At 41.3% G+C, this 24,089-nt stretch overlaps 2 protein-coding genes across 3 annotated transcripts in view; one reads left to right on the forward strand and one right to left on the reverse strand.

Annotated features, from left to right (window-relative positions):
* SERGEF (secretion regulating guanine nucleotide exchange factor) overlaps nt 1-9,251 on the forward strand; it is a 127,868-nt gene extending 118,617 nt beyond the window's left edge. The window contains exon 11 of the mRNA XM_020811344.3: nt 8,431-9,251. Coding sequence (XP_020667003.3) covers nt 8,431-8,612 — 182 coding nt within the window. The 3' untranslated portion in view covers nt 8,613-9,251. The remainder of the gene's footprint in view (nt 1-8,430) is intronic.
* An 8,490-nt stretch (nt 9,252-17,741) lies between these two features.
* Nucleotides 17,742-24,089, reverse strand: part of KCNC1 (potassium voltage-gated channel subfamily C member 1) — a 164,026-nt gene continuing 157,678 nt past the window's right edge. For both annotated transcript variants that reach the window (XM_078383869.1, XM_078383868.1), the window contains one exon: nt 17,742-20,556. In XM_078383869.1, coding sequence (XP_078239995.1) covers nt 20,525-20,556 — 32 coding nt within the window. In that variant the 3' untranslated portion in view covers nt 17,742-20,524. The remainder of the gene's footprint in view (nt 20,557-24,089) is intronic.

The following is a 24,089-nucleotide window of genomic DNA, read 5'->3' on the forward strand; positions in this document are numbered from 1 at the left end:
TTCCATGCTATGATGCTACCCTTGATGTCAAGTACTGGAGAATCATTGCTCTTCATCCATAGTGGACATTATTGTTTATTTGGTTTTTTTTTAATATGCCTGCTCTTTTCTTGTTGTTTTTGTGCACCCTGAAAGAGATTTGGATCTTTTGTAGGTTTCTATCTCAATACATCATTTGGAGTTCAATTTTAATATGGCTTCCACAGTTTTGTTTGGGAAGTTCTTGTGTGAATCTCTCTATTTGATGTTCTCTTTATTTCTCCTTTTTTTTGGTCTATCTTCCATATTTCTTCTGTCATCTGTCATCCACTTCTTTTTTTCAGTTTCATTTCTCCCTCTGAGGTTACGTTTGATGGGGTATCTCAGTGTGTCAAAACACTCATTTTGTTGAGGACCAGAAAATTATGAGTATTTGTGGCATCCATATTACCAATATCTCTGTTTGTTTAGAGCAGTGTTTTCCAACTTTTTTTGAGTTGTGACCCCCTTTTATAATAACTAAGTAACCTGTGTCCCCAGGCTACATTTCTGCAACCCCCCCTTGCCCTTGTCCTCTCATGGGTTAAGTTTTATTGAACTCAGTGGGACTGACTTCCAAGTAAACCTGCACAGAATTGAGCTACTAATTGACAAGGCCATGAGGCCACACTTACTTGGGTGTCACTAATCTTCCTTCAAATCCCACAAGACTGGTTTCTGAGGAAATGCATTGGAGCAGGGCTTGCAATTCTGCCACACCGTGAAAATGAGAGGAGGGGTATGTGCCTCGTCTGTGTGTGAACTTTGACTACACATTGTTGCACAACTCAAGATTTGCAGTTTCCCTTCTCTATTACGAACAAGGAATGAGAAAGTCACACACATACCCACATGCACAAATTGCTTCTTTTCGGACTCCAGATTTTAAGCAATACGAGGCTGAGGTGAGTATTAGGAAACCAGAAGTGAGCAGGATTGGGGGCTGTGAGGAGGGGGAACTAGTGTGCTCCAGAGGCGGCACTAGAATGGAATCAAGGCAGCATTTCCTTTGCCAATGCCAACACTGGCCAGCAGGCTAGAGAGCATGGTAAAGGTTTCCACCTTCAACGAAAACAGAATGCAGGAAAGAGGAAGCTTATCGTGGTGGTTTGCATGTTGATGCCTTTGTCCCCTGGCTGGGAATAAATGACATTGAATTTGAGGAGCCATAATTCTAAGTGGACATGTATGGGAGTTAATTTAAAATAACTGCAACTAAAAATAACACAGCAGCCCCCAGAAAACACTTTGCGACCCCCTTAGGGGGTCCATCCCTCAAGTTGGGAACCAGTGGTTCAGAGCAAGTAGCATCTATATCTGAAGTATTTGAATATAGAATATTTTTATGCCTTTATCAGTCTCCACTTTAATATTAGCATGTACAGTTGAATCACTTAATTGTTTGATTTCTATGCAATTTCTATGCTTTTGCTTTTTTGTACTTTCTTTAATTTGAGGTGAACTACAAGGGATGGAAGGATTATAACTTGAATTTACATGTGCTATGGGATGTGTTTCCACTGACAACACATTCTATTTTGTTCCTTACTATCAATTTTGTCCCTTACAGTATTATTGTTAGTGCTGACTTGTGCAAATTTCAGTGTATACAGTCTCCTTGGTGGTAATTTGAATGTGTTGTTGATAACTCTTCCAGTTCACAATTCTGTCATTTCTTCTGAACATTCACTTCATGTTCCGAGTCCATATTTTCCAGTGAAACCTCCACAGGTTCATTTCCCTACATATCTTAGCTCATGAAATCTCTCAGTATGAAATGTAGGTGTTCCTTTTTTCACATATTTTATAACAGCTTCATACAGTTTTTCTATTCTCCCTTGATTTTTCTCAGAGGTTGGGGCAAATGCTTGAGTGATGTTGATGTTTGCATAATTTTCTCTAGTTGGCAAGGGACGTGGTGGCGCTGCGGGCTAAACCGCAGAAGCCTTTGCTGCAGGGTCAGAAGACCAAGCAGTCGTAAGATCGAATCCATGTGACAGAGTGAGCGCCCGTCGCTTGTCCCAGCTCCCGCCAACCTAGCGGTTCGAAAGCATGCAAATGCAAGTAGATAAATAGGGACCACTTCGGTGGGAAGGTAACAGCGTTCCGTGTCTAAGTCGCACTGGCCATGTGACCACGGAAGATTGTCTTCGGACAAACTCTGGTTCTATGGCTTGGAAACGGCGATGAGCACCACCCCCTAGAGTCGAACACGACTGGACAAAAATTGTCAAGGGGAACCTTTACCTTTACCTCTAGCTGGGCAAGCAGTAATTTGTTTAAATTTGGAATAAAGTCTGCAGCAGCAGTACTTATGACTTTTTGTTACTATGATCACAACTCCATTACAATGCTGCACATTATTAATGCCTGAATAAAACATAACCCGTAACTAGCTGTAGTCAGCCACATGCTAGCCAACAAACATCACTTGCTTCCAGGATCGTCTTCGTTTACAGTCTTTTTCTGTATTTTGAATTTTTCCTGTATCAATTAATCCTTGATACTTTCCAAGTTACTAATCTAACTTTCAATGCAGATTCTCTGGTTTTCTGGAGCAGACACCATTTTAACATGTCTGTCTTGCCCCAATGAATGTAGATGTAATGTGACGGATTCCATTGGATTCTACGTCTCAGCCAGTTGCAAGGGTTACCGTCTCTCTCCTGAAGTTTTCCACATTGCCATTCCTTTTTCTTGGCTTCCAATTGGCATCCCCACTACTGCTATCCAAGGTGAGGTGGGGTTTAGCCATAATTTAGATCCTAAAACACTCCACAGGCCTTCTGGTCAAACTTCTGTACCTGAAGCCGTTCTTTTTTCTAGGTGTTGGATACGTCTTGTGGCTGAAGTACAGGGTGGTCAAAATTCTTGAAGTCACTCCAGAATCTGACCCCTCTATATATGAGGATACAATTATTGTGGCAATTAATCACAATGGCTAGGCATTTCCTCTGACATGAGACTTAGGATGACTTGAAATCTGAGTGTGTGGGTGGATATGGGTGCCTTAGTTCAAAATTTCAGGGCGAGGCACCATTCCTTTGGATTATTGTTGTTTAGTCATTAAGTTATGTCTGACACTTTGTGACCCCATGTACCAAAGCATGCCAGGCAATCCTATCTTCCACTGCCTCCTGGAATTTGGTCAAATTCATGTTGGTCGCTTTGATGACACTGTCCAACCATCTCACCCTCTGTCGTCCCCTTCTCCTCCTGCCTTAACACTTTCCCAACATCAGGGTCTTTTCCAAGGAGTCTTCTCTTCTCATGAGATGGCCAAAGTACTGGAGCCTCAGCTTCAGGATGTGTCCTTCCAGTGAGCACTCAGGGTTGATTTCCTTCAGAATGGATAGGTTTGATCTCCTTGCAGTCCAGGGGACTCTCAAGAGTCTCCTCCAGCACCACAATTCAAAAGCATCAATTCTTCAGTGGTCAGCCTTGATATTCCTTTGGATACTAAGGGGTAAAATGAAGGTGAAACAGAAAATGTTCTCCTCCCCCTTTATTACCTATATTCATCTGATCTTTCTTCCTAGAAGTTTAGGGCCATTTACATCTCCACATACCCGTTTATTATGTATAAAGCATCCCGGAGTGGCAGACTAAGATAAACCTAGTGAAGCTAAAGGCTGCCCAGTGAAACATCACTACGAAGATTGCAACCCTGATCTCCCTGTTCAACACTTCGTCTCTTCCTTCTGTTCCTTTCTCGAAACTTAGATTATGCGATCTTTAAAAGATGCCCAGTGGCTTCCTATCAGGCACCTCCCTGGTATCTCTCGTAATATTTAAGTGCGTTGTTAGTTCTTGAGTCTCACAAGACTTGGGAAACCATTTGAGAACAAGCCAATTTTAAGCAGAAGCCGTCACTTCAGGGAAGTAATGTTGAATTTATGAAACCTGTGGTTAATTTTATTTTGGAACTAAGTCAGGTTCCTAGTCTGTTCTCACAATTGATTCAAGACATGTGGTCTTTACTTACTAACGGTGTGCAATTAGGGGCAAAGAATGAGTGGGAAAAGGAAGCAGTCACATGAAACAAGGAAACTGGTGTGTAAGACTACACAACATAATCTCTTGAAGGAGTCAAATTGGATTTTCATTAATATTTTGGATTATTGAAGGACATTTTGGAGGGTGGTCAACATGGAAACAACATGACAACATTTGAACTGAGGAGTGGTATAAAATGATAGTTTGCAATTCATTTTATTCTTATTCATTGTTTAAAATTTAATTAGCAGTTTTTAAAGACATTGACAGGGTGGCTCTTCAGGGATTAACAATCTGAAGACTTGCCTTCTTGTTTCCATAGCAACCCTGAATCTCCAGCCTTTCAAAGCAGCCTCATGTACTGCAGAGGTATTAGATTCAGCAGAATTATGTTAACAGTCAAGTGTCTTTCCATTTTCAAACTGCTTGCTCTATAAAAACAGGTTACACTTGGATTTAAAAAAAAGTGTGGGTATAGAACCCTTTCCAAATAGAATTCAATAATGTTAGGTTTTTTTCCTGTTTGGTTTTTTTAATAATTTGCAAATAGAAGCTTTTTTTGTCTTTATTAGGGGTGATGTGGATTTTGCAAAAGCTTAGCTAAACAAGAGGCAACTATTCATTGCTGGCCAGCTGACACAATACAAGCAAGCTCTCTGTTACTGTCTTCAGCATATTATGCAGTTCTTACAATAGTAATAACATTCTGTCAAACCAATTCCAGTTTATGGCAACCCTTTCCAGGGATTTCTTGGTATAGAATACACAGGAAAGGTCTACCATTCCCTTCTGCTGAGGGTGCCTCGAGACTGTACAGTTTAGCCAAGATCACACAGGTTGGCTGTTCTCCTGGGACCTGTAGTGGAGAATTGAACTCTCAAACTCTGGTTTGACAGCCAGATGCCTAGTTCATTGAGCTCTCCAGCCATTTCTTGCCAACCCATTTTGAAGCTCTCAATTAAAAGATGGCATGACATTCGGAACCTCCAGATATATGTAGCAGAAATGTATTCTACGCATTAGTGTGCAAAACCTATCATAATTCCGTCCTCTGCACACTTTTCTTATATATGTGGCATTCTTATGCTGATGCTAGTCAGACTACAGTACTATAAGCAATGTGGTCATGTAGCCTGATTTTCCATCATCTGTCATCTTTGGCCACTCACAGTCTTTGCAGTAATATATAATACTAGTCATAAACATACATTATGGATGTGAATTCTGTATTGCAATAAGAGGCCTTTTTTTCTTTTTGAAAACCTTGCTTTTAAAGAAAAGGCTATTAAAATTTTCCTAAAATGATCCGCCATCATTTGGATTGCAGGTGATGATGATGATAACAGAAAACTAGTAATTTTTATGTTCCTAATCACATTTGCGGTGTAGTTAGTTAATGTCAGTAAAATTGAAAATCCAGAAAAGAAATCCTATGTAGATACGAAAGCAGAAGGCACACCTGCAAACCTCTCTGATGAAAAACAGAGGAGCTTTCGGGACGTCAGACTTTCTATCAAAGGTGGATTCATATCATTGTCCAAATTTGCAGCTGGGGAGACCATCTACTTCTTGACTCAGAGTATAATTTATTTAATGGAAAACCAGCCATGTATTCAGATGCTAATGCAGTCTCTGCTTGTGGAAATCAGCAGAATGAAGTTGGGAAAGCAGAGCATGTTTTCTCGATAGATTTCTGGCATGATTAGTCTTTTTAGACTAGTGTGCAAGAATAGCTTTTATTTCCCCTCTATCAGTATTTTCCATTTTTGGTTCCAGATACACAGCTGAAAGAAAACTAAAGCAGTGATTCATTCTGTACTCTCTCCCAAAAAGAGAAGAAAAGAAAGGGAGGGGAGAAAGAGAAAAAAGAAAAGAAAAAGTGTTCTTTGCTAACAATAGTGGCTGCTTCACTGGGTGGCCTTTCTGTCTCTGAACTGGTTTCCATGCTACTGTTGTACATCCTCAGATGCTGGTTAAATAATGCATGAGCTGGAAAAGATCTGGTGCCAGCACAAGACCTAGGTTAGATGTTAGGGCCATTCTAGCTGTGATGTAAAATAACCATTTCATTACATATATTAAGGAATGTTTATATTAGCTGCACGCGTGGCCATTAGTCGTATGATATAACAAACTAAGATTCCACAGGGCCCCTAAGTTAACTGGTTATAAGGAGTGTATTGGTGCTCACCACCTGGTTGTTTCCCACATGCTCTGTGATTTGTTCAATGTCTTAGTGTAAATGTGGGCTCAGATTCCTCTCTAGGTTTGTTCTTTCCCAAGAAATGAGAGAGGGAGGGAATCCAGGCTTTGTTTTTGGTTTCTTCCTCTGGTTTGTTGGGACAACCAGTGGAGGTGTTTAGCTCCAGTGGGAGCAACTGAGTTGTGTGCGGCAGACCACTGCTACGTGACAAGCCAGAATTCCAGTTATTCCCTGGCTTGTTTTGTCATTCAAAGGCAGCTTACCTTGACAAGCAATGGCAGTGGCTTTTTTTTAAAGTGTACTTTCTGTAGCAAATGGTTCTACGGCTGCTTGCACTGATGCAGTCATAATTTGGCAGTCTGTCATGTTTCACCATAACATTTCATTTCAGAGCATGGGTGGGAGTAGGCAGAGATGCCAGCCTTTGCTGGATTCCTGCAAGGGCAGGAAGCTAAGACATTCAATTTTGGAGTTCAAGGAGAGAAGGGAAAAAAACTCTATATACAACTGGTGCAGATGCTACTTCTTAATATTAACTTCATTGTTTTAAGTCAATGATTTGGTAAGCATAGGTTTTTTTTTTAGTATAATGATTGAACATTTAGGTTTGTTTTTTTAAAAGTGTGAACTTATATGAGCGTATTTTGCTGAACTGAGAACTCGCATTTTCCTGCAGCACTAATCTACTTGATACTAGGCAGTTATTGCTAAGTGTCATTTGGTTTCTTTGGCATAAGTTTAGAAGGGTGTGTGTGTGTTATTCTGTTTGAAAGTGAGATTTTCTTTGATCGTTGGCACCAAAAAGAACACAATGATGCCTGAAACAGTTCCCAGAAAACTGAGCTGCTGCTTTTCAGACTAAAAGAGTTTCCTTTGTCATCTTTCCTTTTTATGAGATTGAGTATGTTGTACTGAATTTTCAAACCTTCAGTACCACTAATGAACAAAATGGTTCTTGATCTGAAACAGGTAAAAAGGAGGTAATGGAAGAGATAAGTGGGAGATAATGGACATTTGTATGAGCAGAATTGGATCAGGACCTTAAAAGTCACATCACACGCTTGATTTTTTAAAAATGTTTGATTGTGAAAACGTTTACCCAATTGGAATCCCCACAGCCATACTTTGTGATCCTGTGGCTATGATCTTGTGGAGGGATGCTATGGCATAACAGACTTGCAGCCTGGTTCAGTGCATATTTCCTTAATGAATTTTGGGGAAAAGGTATACCTTAGTGTGTTGGCTGCATAGCTCAGTGAGTTGAGTCCCTTGCTCTGAAGGTCAGGCCTTTGATTCCTTGCTGTGCCTTCCTGAAGAAAAACCAGCCTGTGCAACCTTGGGCAAGCTGCACAGTCCTGGAATACCTCCTGAAAAAGGAATGGGAAACTATTTCTGGTACCCTGTACCTAGAAAACCCTGGAAGGATTTGCCATGAGTTGGAATAGACTTGGCAGCATGTAATTTATTGACCACGTTCATCCACACAACCATACATCCAATCACCATGTATGGGTGTGAAAGCCAGACAGTTAAGATATCTGAAAGGAAACAAATTAATTTGTTTGAAATGTGTTGCTAGAGGAGAGCTTAACAGATACACTGGGCTGCCAGAAAGATGAACAAGTGGGTTCTAGATCAAATTGAGTCTGAACTATCTCTGGAGGCAGGAATGTTGAAACTGAGGCTGTCCTACTTTGGGCACATCATGAGAAGTCAGGATTCTATGGAAAAAAACTTTAATCCTGGAAAAGACGGAAGGCTGCAGGAGAAGAGGAAGACCACACACGAGAGGGACTGACTCAGGCTTGAGTTTGCAAAAACCGAGCAGGGCAATTGAGGACAGGACATTTTGAAGATCTCTAATTCATGGGGTTGCCATAAGTTGAGGGTGACTTGATGGCACATACCAAGAACAATTAATTTATGTTGCTCAGTGGTCAAACACATGCTCGACATGTAAAAGTCCCAGAGTTCAGTTCCTGGTGTCTCCAGGCAAAAGCTGATTGCAAAGGTTTCAGTTTGAAACCCTGAACTCAGTGGACCAATGATCTTAGTGTAAGGCAACTTCAATTTTTAAACATCTCTGAGGCATATCCTCTTGGTTTTCAGCAATGCTGCTGCTAATTGCTCAGTTCAGCTGTGTTTGGGAGGAGTAAGATTGTATTAACTGCCACTCCAGTATAATGATTAAAGTATTTCTTCTTTTCTCTTAGATGGCCAGTGTTTCTCTTGGGGCTGGAATGAACACGGGATGTGTGGCAATGGAACAGAAGCTAACATTTGCACCCCTCAGCCCATTGAGACCTTTCATTCAACAGAACCGTTCTTAATTGGATGTGGAGCTGGCCATTCCATGGCCTTCTGTTATTTCCCAGGCGTCAACCACTCACAGTAGAAATGTCAGCACCATTTGGGATTTATATTGTTCGTGCACTCAGTACAAACAACAGTGAACACCCTTGTTAATTTGAGAGCAACAGAAAATATTTTGATTCGGAATGCTGTTTTTAAGAAAAAATAAGTGGACAGAAATGAATGCTGATAGAAGCAGACACAAACTGATGGAAATCATGATGAACATGAGTCAAAATTTCACTGGAAACAGGACTGAAATGGAACTTGGCTTTAACTGGCTGAATTCCTGGTTATTTCAGGAGTTTTGCGTAGTTGGACAAATGTATTTTTTAGGCTGCCAAGTCCCTGAATTGCCCAGCCATCATGGCCATTATGGTGGTGATGATAAGGTATCTGGGAGCTTTAGCCCAAAAGAGTTAACTTTTCCAAGCGTAAAGCTTTAGTGTATAGTCAAAAATTTGACCGAAGAGGAGAGATGCTATAGATGGATGGAAGATAGAAGGCTGGACTTCGTCTGTACTTTTTAAAAAAACTGTTTTAATACTTTTCTGCGAAACCTTGAATTCAGTGTAAAGTATGGTATATGGGTGTTCTAAATAAGACAAAACAAAGGGAAGAATATGCATTCAGTTCAGTAGGTGTTGGACTATAAGGGATAATGTCAAAGTCTTCGGAAAAAGAGGCATTTTGACAAGAAAACCAAAAGAAGAGAGGGGTGGTGTATACCAGTATTCTGACAAGAAATTCCAGGCAAAAAGAATAATAAGGAAGAAGAGGTGGCATTTTTAAAGGCAGAGATGGCTGTGTCCAGAGAGTTCAGCTTTGAGACATGTTACCATCACCGTGGATCCTCATTTGTGGAATTCCTCAGAGGTCATTTATCTCCCTCGACACTTTTCAACAACATTTATATAAGTGAAACTCCAAATGCATGTTGTTTGTTTGTTATGGGATGTTTTACTTTATTGGGTTTGTTTGGGATTATTGTCAACTACCCAGAGTAGTGCTTGGCATTAATTTGGGCAGTATGCAACTAACTAACTAACTAACTAACTAACTAACTAACTAACTAACTAACTAACTAACTAACTAACTAACTAACTAACTAACTAACTAAAGAAATAAAGAAATAAAGAAATAAAGAAATAAAGAAATAAAGAAATAAATAGGAATGCTGCAATTAAAAAAATTGAAAAGGACCTCTTGCACACTTTAGCAACTGATTTTTTTAAATGATAAAATGTGAGGCGGGGGGGGAACCCACAGATGCTAGCCTCTCAAACCATAGCAAAGTTGTCCCCCCCATTGCAAAAGGGCATAAAGGGACTTTTTATTAAAAGAAAGCCTTTTCACTGGGGAGCTTTGAAAATATTAAGGGTATATGCAGCTCATAGACCACATATTGCTCATCGGTGGCTTAATACACTAGGACAGTTCTGATGTTGTTGACATGTAGATCCCATCAACACTGGTGATAGAACTCTGGCTAGGGATTATGGGAATTGTATATTGTGAACATTGGAAACCACTCCTTTGGACAACTCAGGTTGATTGAGCTGGAGCAGAAATAAATACAGATGGAGATATGCACGCTATGCGAGTAGAAAACTGAACGGCAAAGAAGGCCATGGAGGACTTTGAAAGGCAAGGACAGAGTTTTATGATGGATTGGGAAGCCAGAGGAGGGATTTAAAGAGGATAAATGAACCATCTAACAAAGACAGATTGTTTTGTCAACCAAATTCTGGACATATCTGTGGTGTCTGAAGTGTAATGTCAGACCAATAGACTGTGCATGGGATGCCTGCCATGTCACCAACCTTTACAAAAGGTTGTAGGGAAGGCTATATTCTTACTGTACTGCCTTGGCACAGTACAAAATATTATGTTGTAAGATTATTGAATGATGTGATACTTTGTAATTGGGATAATACAGCACATTGTCTTGCAACAACTTGCTGTCTATAGTGACATGACCTGGCAATACATTGAATATGTGTGGAAAAGGACATGGATGAATCATGAAAAAACAGCAGCACATTTCTTATGATCATGCTTTCTATTCCATGATGAAAAATGACCAACAATGCCTTTCTTTGTGTGGGCCACAAAGTGATAACCTGGATAGCTTTGTAAGCCTTACCACGTTCTCTTAATATGTACATGTTCTTTTGGTGCCATTGATCCAAATCTACTGTACATGTTGACCTGTGGATTCACTTACTATGGGTAGTGTTCTTGACCTACTTGTTGACCTAATTGCAGGGATCTCAGATACATGAGTTGTCATTGCTCCCACCACTGTCCTGGCCCCATACAGTGAAATCCTATACGTGGCTCTGTGCGTGGAACAGTTCTTCTGCAAGCACATGCTTCCAACTCTGTGTCTAAAGACATTGCTGGTTTGGTGTGACACTTGTTTCATACATATTTCAGTAGTTATTTTAGTTAGTTTATACAGTATTCCAGATACTTTGGGAAAAGTAATGAAGAGAAGAATATGCCATGGGCTTTATATAGTGAAAACTGTAAAGATATATATCATTTTAAAAAATAATTGATACTTGAACTTTTTGGTAGCTGTTAAGTACTGTATTTGTTCTCTGGCAGTTTAGTGGAGAATTAGTCAGCTTTTATCTATTGCTTGAGAGAGCTGTCTAATGAAGTCTGTCAATTCACAATACAAAGCCAGACCTGTCAGTTCCTTCAGCATGGTATGGCAATAGATACACCAGGACTGAAATAAATATAAGAGGCCAGGGAAAGATGAAGAGAAAAATTACATCAGTTGCATAAGTGGAGCCATGTTATTATGTTATGTCACTCATTTTCTTTACCCAGATCATACAGAGAGCAAAGAAGAACCTGCCTGGATCAGACCCAAGGCTTATCCTGGTCTCTAGCATTCTGTTCCCACAGTGGCTAAGCAGACAGTTTGGGGAAGCCAACAAGCAGGACATGAGCACGGCAGTGTCTCTCCCCCCCCTCCCCCCAATCAGCCTGTGATCCCTAGCATCTGAGAAGTTTACCTTCTGATATTGGAGGTGACAGATGGCAAGTATAATTACTACCCACTGCTAGCTTTGTCCTCCATCAAGCTGTCTAATCATTCTTTCAAGATGTGCAAGTTGGTTGACAGAATGGTACCTTGCAGCAAATTCATTTGTCTATGTGCTATATGATAAAATTGTTCCTTGTATCTCTTTAGAATCTCTTGTCACACAGCTTCATCGGATGCCCTTAGACTCCAGTAGCATGAGGAAGGGGAAAACTATAGGGTCATCACATGGTTCATAATTTTATACACTTTTACACATTATACTTACATTTTGTCTAATCTAAAGAACCACAAGCATTGAATCTTTTCTTGGCAGGGAAGCTGATTGTTTTGGTAGCCATTTTCTGTATGCCTCCTATCCCTACAACATCCTTTTTTTGAGGTGCAGTTATTCACAACTTTACACAACATTCAAAATATGGTCACATCATAGATTTGTATACAGGCACTATATATTATTGGCTCAATTTCCGCTAATGTTCTTACATTGAATTTGTCCCCTTCCACCGCAGCTACATTAAAGATCCCACAATAAATCATGGGCCTGAAAAACATTAGGACAATCTTTGTCAAATAAGCATACAGGGGAGAACAGCTATTGCCCAGATTTTTATTGCTTAATATGAGATGGAGATGGCTGACTGACATAAGGAGCCTGCACCTCCGAGATAGCTGCCATGAAGTGTCAGTGATGTGATATAATGTAAGAAAAGTCTGAGCAAGCAGCAATGTAACTGATTGCAATAATTTTATTATCTGCTAGTAAAGTGAAGTTTGGTGACTTGCCCAGTGCTGATGCTGGGGAAGAGGTTGATCTTGGTTTCCCTGATCTGAATTTGTTCTAGTTTGTCTGAATCCTTCTTAAAGTGCAGTATACCAAACTGGACACAGTACTCAAGATGAAGCCTAACCAGTGTCGAATAGAGAAGGACTAGTATTTCATGGGATTTGGAGACTATATTACCGTTAATGTTATTTTATCATCAGATCAAGACTTCAATCTTATAACCACTTACCTGGGAGCAAGTGTTATTAAACATGTAAATAGACACATGTAGGATTGCACCAAGAAATCTACTATGTTAAATATACTTCCTAAGGTGTAAGCCCACTGGATAGAATGGAACTTAATTTATAGGTAAAAATGCATAGGCTTCCAACATTATTCTGAAACTTTTCTTTAAATAAATATAATTCCTACAGAGTACACAAATCATTTTACTATGAATTGTAGATGAGCAAACTGTTGTTAATCACAAAGGAAGGAGCAGTGTAAGCTAAGAACAGTATGCAGACTTTGGTCATCTCAGGAAGCTTCTTCATTTCTGATTTTGCTTCTGGAGTTCTGGATCGAGACTGTATTAGCATAATAAAGTCAAGTCAAGAATGACAATTTCATGATGGCATTCCAAGTCAAAGGGAATTATACTTTTTTAAGAGAAAAAAAAGTTGTTTTAAAGGGCTTATAAAAATGTGATATTTGCATAACCTTTCTACAGGTGGTGCAGAATGCCGCGGCCAGACTCCTCAGCGGTGTGAAAAAATATCAACACATTTCACCCACTCTGGCCGCATTGCATTGGCTGCCCATCCGATTCCGCATCGACTTCAAAGTGTTGATGCTAACTTATAAAGCCCTAAACGGTTTAGGGCCTCGATACTTGGTGGAACGCCTACTTCACTCGCGCGAGTCAGGAGGTGAGGCTGAGGAGCCTAACGCCGAGGGAGGCCCGGAAAGAAAAGACAAATCAGGCCTTCTCGGTGGTGGCTCCTCGCCTCTGGAATAATCTACCCCCTGATATTCGTGCAGCTCCTTCGCTGGGTATTTTTAAAAATCAACTAAAAACACTGATGTTTCGGCAGGCCTTCCCCTTAGCCAATTCCTGATTTTCCCTTCTTTCCTTCTCCTAGTGTCTTTCCCACCTTGCCTAAAGTTTTCCCCTTATTTTAAAATTGTTTCTAATTATACTGTAATATTTTTGCTGTAAGCCGCCTAGAGTGGTCTTAATTGACTAGATAGGTGGGATATAAATAAAATAAAATAAAAATAAAAATACAGTGATAAAATATAGAATGCCTTCTGTGTTGTATCCAATCGTCACAGCAAATGATTTTTCATATGTTTCTGCACAGGAATCATTCCAAATAAACAACAGAAGCAAATTTTATGAGCAGTCTAGAAAACCTGTTGTGATCAAATGTATACAACCAAGACTGCATCCATGGAAACCTGAGGATGGGATGTGGCGACTATTTTTGTCTGCATGCTGCTTTCTATTGCATGTACTGGCAACTGCTTATAAAATGTTTAATTACACTTTAGTAGCAGCCATGAGCTGCTTTTTGCTGGTTTAAGATCTGAGAAGGTATTAATAAAAGAGAGAAAGGTGATTAACTCTGTTGCCTTGTGCCTTTCTCTGGTTCACATTGCATGCTTAATACATAGTGGCATGCACCTACATCTGTGCATTTTTCCTCATTCAGAAGTACATGCAGGGGATGTAATCTGAATTAAAACCCCTAGCATAGACGTAGGGAAGTTTTACACTTTAAGTTTCCTCTCCACTATTGTCTCAACTGACCCCTCTGCAACTGTAATTTGTGTAGGGAGGGGGAAAAAGCTCTCTCTAAAGTAAATGAGCTTTTTCTCCTGGATTGTATGTGTGTTTTGATCTGGACTGGGATTAAGGCAGGGCTGTTGGCAAGTCTTGAGTCTGAGTCTCAAGTCTGAGTCCAAGACCTTGGTATCAAGTCCCAAGTCCCAGTCCCCAAGTCTCCCTATGAAAAATTAGCTCTTTTCCCCCAGAATAAAGAGAGGAGCTGGATAGGTTCTGAGTTGCAAATTGAGTCAAAGTCATGGGGTGGGCGGGGAACAAGTCAAGTCTTAGTCTAGTCACTGGTGCGACTTAAAACCAACTAGACAGCAAGTTTTGCAACTTCAATTCCCATACCTGGATTAAGGTAAAGCCCATTACCTCTCAAATAAGGGTCATAATTCATATCAGCTTACTCATACTTTGGAATAAGAAAACAACAACACTAATATAGATAGCATGTTACAAGTGATGTATCTTTTGAGTCTTGGTGGTAGGTAATCCCACACAGACAAAAATAACCACAGATTTACATGCAAAGCTGCCCTAAGACTAGGCTGTGTGGCAAAAGAAGTTGTATAGAAGCAAATAAGTGCTTTAGAAACTGTGGGTCAAAAATCCCTTCTGCAGTATTCTTATGTTAATGCTGTGTCAGATGAAGAGATTGCTCTCTAGGGTTCAGCATAGTTTACTAGGAACAAAGTGTAAAAAAAAAGTATGCTGGCTGGTGGAATTCTGGGACATGTAGTCCAAAATGTCCTCTCCTGGACCTTGGTTAGAAGGCATGTCTTAAGGCCTGTTGTTCAGTTAATGTAGGTGTGTATCTTACAGCTGCAAGCCTGCAGAGATACTTCGTAAATTAATTTGTTGCATTTTGGACTGGAACTCCCATAAGGAAAATGGATATTTTTGCATCTGGCTAGCAAGCTGTCCTCATAGGATACCTCAAAGGGATGTCCTTTGCTTTCAGAAATCCGATGCTGCTCTATAGACTATGGCTCAAATCTCTTGGCATAGTAAAGGAATTCTTTTTAGAGGCAAGTTGCTTTAAGCAAAGAAATCTGTGTAGACATTACATGCTGATTCACATACAGTGGTGCCTCGCTTAACGAGTGCACCGTTTAACGAAAAATCCGTATAGCGATCCCTTTTTGGGGATCGCTATACGGATCAGCCCCAATCGCCGCACTCGCTTTGCGACGATTGGGGCTCCGGCGGCCATTTTGGAGCCGCCGAACAGCTGATCGGCGGCTCCAAAATGGCCGCCGCATGACCCGAAATGGCCCCTATCAGCGTTTTCGCGCCCTCCCCTTGCTTAGGGAGGTCGCGAAAACGCTGCGGGGGGGCATTTCGGGCCATCCGCGGCCATTAAGTGTGTAAACTTACCCCCTCCAGCGATGTTTTCGCTCCGGCGGCCATTTTGGAGCTGCCGATCAGCTGATCGGCGGCTCCAAAATGGCCGCGGATGGCCCGAAATGCCCCCCCGCAGCGTTTTCGCGACCTCCCTAAGCAAGGGGAGGGCGCGAAAACGCTGATAGGGGCCATTTCGGGTCATCCGGCGGCCATTTTGGAGCCGCCGATCAGCTGATCGGCGGCTCCAAAATGGCCGCCGGAGCGAAAACATCGCTGGAGGGGGTAAGTTTACACACTTATTGGAACGCATTAAACTAAGTTTAATGCGTTCCAATAGGTTTTCCTGCCCCGCACAGCGATGTTTTCGTATAGCGAAGGTTAATCCGGAACGGATTAACCTCGCTATACGGGGCACCACTGTATATCATATGCAGAAGATGAAGTGTTGTTGTTGTTGTTTAGTCATTAAGTTATGTCCGACTCTTCATGACCCCATGGACCAGAGCACGCCAGGCCCTCCTGTCTTCCACTGCCTCCCGGAGTTGGGTCAGATTCATGTTGGTTGCTTCGGTGACACTGTCCAAACAACTTGTCCTCTGTCGTCCCCTTCTCCTCTTGCCTTCACACTTTCCCAACATCAGGGTCTTTTCCAGGGAGATTTCTCATCAGATGGCCAAAGTACTGGAGCCTCAGCTTCCGGATGTGTCCTTCCAGTGAGCACTCAGGGTTGATTTCCTTTAGAATTGATAGGTTTGTTCTCCTTGCAGTCCAGGTGGCTCTCAAGAGCCTCCTCCAGCACCACAATTCAAAAGCATCAATTCTTTGGCGGTCAGCCTTCTTTATGGTCCAGTTCTCCCTTCATACGTTGCTACAGGAAAAGCCATCGCTTTTACTATGTGGACCTTTCTTGGCAAGGTGATGTCTCTGCTTTTTAAGATGCTGTCTAGGTTTGTCATTGCTTTCCTCCCAAGAAGCTGGTGTCTTTTAATTTCGTGGCTGCTGTCATCATCTGCAGTGATCATGGAGCCCCAAAAAAGTAAAATCTGTCACTGCCTCCATATCTTCCCCTTCTATTTGCCAGGAGGTGATGGGACCAGTGGCCATTATCTTCGTTTTTTTTTTATGTTGAGCTTCAGACCATTTTTCGTGCTCTCCTCTTTCACCCTTGTTAAGAGATTCCTTAATTCCTCCTCACTTTCTGCCATCAGAGTGGTATTATCTGCATATGTGAGATTGTTGATATTTCTTCTGACAAACTTAATTCCAGTTTGAGATTCATCCAGTCCTGCCTTTCGCATGCTCTATTCTGCATATAAGTTAAATAAGCAGGGAGACAACATACAACCTTGTTGTACTCCTTTCCCAATTTTGAACCCATGAGTTCTTCCATATCCAGTTCTAACTGTTGCTTCATGTCCCACGTATAGATTTCTCAGGAGATCGATAAGGTGGTCAGGCACTCCCATTTCTTTAAGAACTTGCCATAATTTGCTGTGGTCCACACAGTCAAGTGCTTTTGCGTAGTCAATGAAGCAGAAGTAGATGTTTTTCTGGAACTCTCTAGCTTTCTCCATAATCCAGTGTATTTTAGCAGTTTGGTCTCTAGTTCTTCTGCTCCTTCGAAATCCAGCTTGTACTTCTGGAAATTCTCGGTCCACATACTGCTGAGGCCTACCTTGTAGGATTTTGAACATAACCTTGCTAGCATGCGAAATGAGAGCAATTGTACGGTAGTTGTAGCATTCTTTGGCACTGCCCTTCTTTGGGACTGGGATGTAGACTGATCTTTTCCAATCCTCTGGCCACTGCTGAGTTTTCCAAACTTGCTGGCATATTGAATGTAGTACCTTAACAGCATCATCTTTTAAGATTTTAAATAGTTCAACTGGAATGCCATAACCTCCACTGGCCTTGTTGTTAGCCATGCTTTCTAAGGCCCACTTGACTTCACTCTCCAGGATGTCTGGCTCAAGGTCAGCAATCACACTATCTGGGTTGTCCAGGACATCCAGATCTTTCTGGTATAATTCCTCTGTGTATTCTTGCCACCTCTTCTTGATGTCTTCTGCTTCTATTAGCTCCCTACCATTTTTGTCCTTTATCATGTCCATCATTGCACTAAATGTTCCTTTAATAGCTCCTATTTTCTTGAACAGATCTCTGGTTTTTCCCTTTTGATTATTTTCCTCTATATCTTTACACTCTTCATTTAAGAAGGCCCTCTTGTCTCTCCTTGCTATTCCTTGGACATCTGCATTCCATTTTCTGTAACTTTCCCTATCTCCCTTGCATTTTATTCCCCTTCTCTTCTCTGCTATTTGTAAGGCCTCGTTGGACAGCCACTTTGCTTTCTTGCATTGCCTTTTCTTTGGGATGTTTTTTGTTGCTGCCTCCTGTACAATGTTACGAGCCTCCATCCATAGTTCTTCAGGCACTCTGTCCACTAAATCTAGTTCCTTAAATCTGTTCTTCACTTCCACTGTGTATTCATAAGGGATTTGGTTTAGATTATACATGGCAGCGCTGTGGGCTAAACCGCAGAAGCTTGTGCTGCAGGGTCAGAAGACCAGCAGTCGTAAGATCAAATCCACACAATGGAGTGAGCTCCCGTCGCTTTGTCCCAGCTCCTCACCAACCTAGCAGTTCGAAAGCATTTAAATGCGAGTAGATAAATAGGTACCATCTCAGTGGGAAGGTAAAATGGTGTTCCCTAGTCATGCTGGCCACGTGACAATGAAAAACTGTCTTCAGACAGGCGCTGGCTCTACGGCTTGAGAAGCGGGATGAGGGCCGCCCCCTAAAGTCGGACACGACTGCAGGCAGCTATTCCTCCCTCCTTTTTATATCCACTGTTCCCACCTCTATCTCCACCCTCTCCTTCTGTTCTGTTCCTGCCATATCTCCCTGAGTTCCTTCGACTGTTAACCTTTGTATTTCTCTCCCTAAATCCGGTGTATTGGTCCCTCGCTGTGCTCTTCTCTTGGGGGATGAAGCGGGCAGGGTGTCTATTTCTTTCTCGACAGTGTGTGGGGGGAACTGCACTCCGGCAAGACAGTTACTGCTCTTGCCCTCTGTCTCACAGTTGGTTGTACTGCTGAATGATTTGGACTAGATTGATTCTCTGTTGACTTGCCTCTGCTTTTTTGGTGTACAGGTACATGTTAGCACTCTTCAGATATTATAACCTGAATTCTGGTATGACTCGAAGTGTCTGCTCTCCTTGGAATACCAATAAATTTTTATGTGTTCACAGCAAAGGTCTGTGATGGGACTATTGAGTGCATTCTACTGAATGGCCTTACAGTAGCAATTCCCCTGCACGTGTGAAGGCCTCTCTGTCTTTTGGGTGGGAAGGCTAATGGCATGGGAATCAAGTATGCATTTTGTCCCATTGCACTCCACTCCCTGCTCCTGGCTGTAGCATCTGCAGATGGGTAATAGCATACAGTAGACAAATAGCACCTCTGTTAATATTCCCTTTTCTCTATCCTCAAAGCAAACAACTTATTTTTTCTTATTGTTTACTTACCTGGTCTGTTACATGACCTTTGCCATCCTTAGTTTACATGTGGGTATCTAAGACCTTGTATACTATACAGAAAAGAACAAATTAAAATGACTAATTGAGGTGACTTGCTCTGTGGAACAATATATTTTAGTGTGTTCTCCTGTCAGCCACTTTAAGTCTTCCTGCAAATACTTCACACACAGGGCAAAAGTGCAAAAGTATAAAAAGTACATCTGAACAAGCTACGAGGTGCCTTTAATGTAGTTGCCTTCTCTTCACACAAAGTTAAGGACCCGCTGGTTTTAAGAGCTCAGTAAAAGCTAGCAAGCTCCCTTGCCTTGTTTGCCAAATGAGGCAAAACAGTGTAGTTTTATGGCACTCATATTCTTAAAGAGTAAGCAGGAAACAAATAGAAAGGAAACAACTGCTGGACCATCTGTGAAGGACCAATGGCAAACGAATGCAGTAAATAGACACTTCATTTTTAACAATTCTTTTATACTTAATTTTCCCAGCAGTTTGAGTGGTTGAAGTTTTTACCCTATGTCCTAGTGCAGCAAATGGTACAGTACCTAGAATGTTTCTGTTAAATATGCGAGGTGATACTAATCTGCCTTAATATTGATAGGCTTCCCTAATTGACACCTGCGCCTGTCCTATACACAGAAATGTGCTCAGGATAGGTGCACTATCAAGCTTCTAGTAAAGAGCAAGATTCTGCCCAGACAGGGAGCAGAGCACTAAAACAAAGGTTACAGGTGTCACTTTATCAGCATTTTATGTTTCTCTGTTCTTGTAGGGGGTTCAAGTTGGTGATGTTACTGGCCAAACCTGGGTTCTAAGATTCTTCGGCAAGGAATCAGGCACAGATGCAACAGCTGAACCAAAGGCCCAACTTTATTTGAATAGTAACAAAGAAAATGTCTCTTAAAAGTGGAGAATCTGGCACAGACGCATTGTTGCGTCTGTGCCTGATTCCTGCCAGAGAATCTTAGAACCCAGGTTTGGCCAGTAACAGTATAAATAGCTTTCCTCTTGCCGGCTTTATCCTCCCAACAGTCCTGTGAGGTCGGTCATGCTAAGAAAGTGTGAGTGGCCCACGGGCAGCCTGTCAGGAACCCATTTGTGACTCAATTTATCTGATAACGTCTCACTTAATAAATGATCTTCTTTATTGTTTGTTTCAAAGGATGCACCTGTGATATAGCATCAGTGAGACATAAAGTAGTATCATAGTGTCGGAAGTAAAAAACGCAGCTCAGATTTACTGGGAGGTGGGTGGGGGTGGTATGGGGGGGGGGAAAGTAAAGATGGCCATCACATGTTGTTGCCTCAAGGGATTTTCCTCCTGCATACTTCAGTGCTGAATGTTCCAGCTTGATCTCAGCTCTGTTTCCTTTGCGTTCTGGCATGCTCATTTGTCCTAACCACCGTTTCTTTCAGTGATTGCATTTTCTTTGTGCCTGTGAAACTTGAGAGAGAGAAAGAGAGAGAGAGAGAGAGAAAGACAGCAATTTGTGTGAAAAATCATTTTCTCCCAGATTAATGGCCATTATGCTTGACTCTGATTTATCACAGTGTCATTGGCTAGAATCTTTTCTGGAGTGAGGAAATAATAGAAACCACTTTCCCTGGCTGCTTCTTGCAGACTATTCATGCCACATGTCATATGTCATACTGCTTCACTGAAACTACCACAAGTCTGCTTTAAAATACAGGACATCTTAATCGGGGTTTTTTTGCTACAACCGCATCCCCTTATGGATCTTTTCAAATCCGTCTGTAGTCTCAAGATATCATTATACTAAGATGGTGAGTCTCAGTGCCCAGTCAGGCAGACATTTGTTGCATTGTTTGGTCCACTTTGGGAACAGTTTGATTCACTCTTTTTTTCTGCTGATCACATGATGTATTCAGTGACATGAACCAAACTGTCCCCAAAGAAGTCCTGCCCGTGCCTTTTTGAGTCACACAGATTTAGCTGTGAGCAGTTTCTCAGCTGACCCTTTAGACAAACCAAAGAAAATATTTGTCTTTCCTTTTTTAAAAGCAATGCAGTGCCTCAGTGATTGTCTACCAGAATCTTAAAGCAAAATTCACTTCCTCTGCCCCTCTGCTGAGGACGAGAGGAAGTGCTCAGTTTGCTGATATCCTGAGGTGGCTTACTTATTAAGTCTTTTCATAATATAAGAAGAGCTGGACCAAATAGGGTTGCTTGAGCTCTGATATGCCATTTGGATGTGAGGATTGCACTAAATGGCATATTATACCTCTACCTGACCCCAAGCCACCCTATTTAGCTAATACCAGCTCACTCCAAAAGAGCCAGGGTAGACAAGCCCTCAGGCAATCAGTTAGGTTAGACTTCAGCCATCCAACACTCTGTGGATATATTTGATTACATCATTTATCATCCTCGGCGCAACATGATCATGCTGGCTAGTGATAGTGGGTGTCCAACACCTCTTGATGGTGCCAAGTTGTAGAAGGCTGATTTACATGGAGGGAATTCTGTTGAAGGAAGGGAAGTTTGATTTCTAAAATAATGTACACTTCTGTTGACATAGTGGCCTTTGCCTAACAATAAGACAGAGGTTTGCCTCCAGTGATGCTAGTCAATGTGCATTAACATAGAGTGGTATCTATGCAAGTGGCTGAGTGAGCAGTTGCACAAGAGATTGCACAAGAGATTTAACACAGTGCAAAAGGAGTAGTAAGATCTTCACTTTGTCATTGTCATCCTACACCATTTGTTTGGTAGATTTAAAGTGGAATATTTAGTCACTGGGTGGCTTCTAAGTAGGACTAGTATTCCTTTTGATCAGGAAAAGGGAAGGAGGGTTATTAATAAAGAAGGTTATTTTAAAGAATCTGCATGAGTCTCCTATACCTTTCTGGGCACAAGACACCGACCTTGATCAGCAAATATTGTGTGGCTTTAGGTTTTCTTCACCAAGACAGCAATTCCCCTGTTACAACCCATCTTAATCTGTAATTCTGAAAGTGCATTTGCCTGCCATTTGTTTTCCAGACCTTTGGCAAGGGATAGAACTGTGACTGATCTTAAACTCTGCTCCAGTGTTGCATAGAAGCAGGCAAAGCTAATATGCAATTTGAATCATGCGTTCTACTCCCCTTGCTTGCTGCAATGTGGGGGAATAATGGATCTCACCCAATGTGAATCATTTAGACAGGGGGAGGCATACAGATCTTCTGATGGGTGAGAGAGCCATTAGCCCCCACTTTGCTGGTTATGCAGAAATAAGAGAAACAAGCATGTGAGGTATTGTTTTTCCCCACTCTATGAAATTTTAGAACCATCTCTTAAGCTCAGAATATCTCTAAAAATTAGAGATGGGTCTGAGAACTGGGTTAAATAGATACAGGGCAGCATATTTTCATGTTGGATCCTGTTTTTCTTTTTGTAGGCTGTGAACTATTTTCAACATTTAATTATTTCCTTTTGATCAGATATTTTAACATTTGATTTCTTATTGCAAAGAATTATGTTTGTTTCTTTATATCTAAATATTATAAGCAAACTTGACTCCAGAGGGGCCATAACTTTTTTTTAATTGCTCTTCCCAAACTCTGATGAAAGAGGCAAGGGCAGTGCATTGAACCAACCCCAAATTTATTTTGCTACTGTCTTTGTGTTGCTGAATTTTCCATAAATTCTGAAAGAGACATAGTTGTGGAAACTCTTGGACGTTTTAGGCAATCCCTGCATACTTTAGGGTTCTAAATAGCGCAAGGAGCCTCGATAATATGAGGGAAACTTTGCTCCAGAGGTATTCCAAACATGGGGACAATGCTGGCAGGAATGGAGAAGCAGAGTGACTGTGTGAGAAAACACACTGCCTCCTTTCAGTGTGATTTCTGTGTTTTCACAACTAGCACATGAATAGGCCTCATATTGCTTTCTTTAGTTGCTGGACTGTTGTTGCCATTGAGAGAAAGATGGCCTCTCCTTATAGGTTCTCATATAGGTGATAGATTCTCTTATAAGAATCTGATGTTAATACAAACGCCAAACACTATATATAATGTAGATTTTATATATATAATCCCTGGATATTACTAAATGGATACTAGGGGTACTGTGTTGTTTGCAAAATATTAAGGTAACAGACTAGGACTAGGCCTACAGAGCTGTTCAGAGGAAATCTCTGCTGAACTGGTAAAATGGTGCTGAGGAAAAAAAAAATTAGGCCAGGATCACAACTAACTTAGGGTTTTGGGAGATGCAAATAATTAATTATAAGCAAGAGACTCTTCTGAACTAAGCAATGACTAAGGAAAACACTTGGGATTTATCAGCTGGGACACTTACCAAATGTAATTATTTAATGACAATAAGATAATGTGAGCAGACTAAACTGTATTTCAGATTTTATGGCAACTAAAATAGTCACAGAACACCCTCGATGTACTGTAAGACAGGGTCAGCAACCTAGGAGCTTCTGAGGCAACATTCCACCAAGACATGCCAAGGGTCACAGCAGTCGAATCTTAGAAAATCAGAACAGAGAGGAGAAGGATTTTGGAGGTGACTATGTGGGCATTTGGCCCACTGTTTAATTTGCTGTGGGGACAGGATGGTTTGCTCCTTTTGCCAGTGACAAGATGACAATAAGAATCAGAGTGAAACAGCTCATCCCCAGAATGTTTCCACCCTCACCTTCCGGGCCCCCATCTGGGGCTACTCTTTTTTAGATGCAGGTAGTTTTAAAAAAGCTTATTAGGGCAGTGCTAATGCACTGTACCTTTTAGGGGAAAAATGGAAAGCTTCCAACAAGGGGGAATTTTTTTCCTTATGCGGAATGGACCAAATAGGGCTGCTTGAGGTGCATATGCCATGTGAATGCAAGGAGCGCACCAAATGGCATACCAGACTTCTACATGATCTTAGCTGATCCCTTTTAGCCCACTTCAGTTAAGATGTGTAGCCAAGATCTCCGGTTTCTAAAAAACTGTTGTTGTTGTTGTTGTTGTTGAAGTACT

The sequence above is a fragment of the Pogona vitticeps genome, chromosome 1 (genome assembly GCF_051106095.1).
Source record: "Pogona vitticeps strain Pit_001003342236 chromosome 1, PviZW2.1, whole genome shotgun sequence".
NCBI classification, from domain to species: Eukaryota; Metazoa; Chordata; class Lepidosauria; order Squamata; family Agamidae; genus Pogona; species Pogona vitticeps.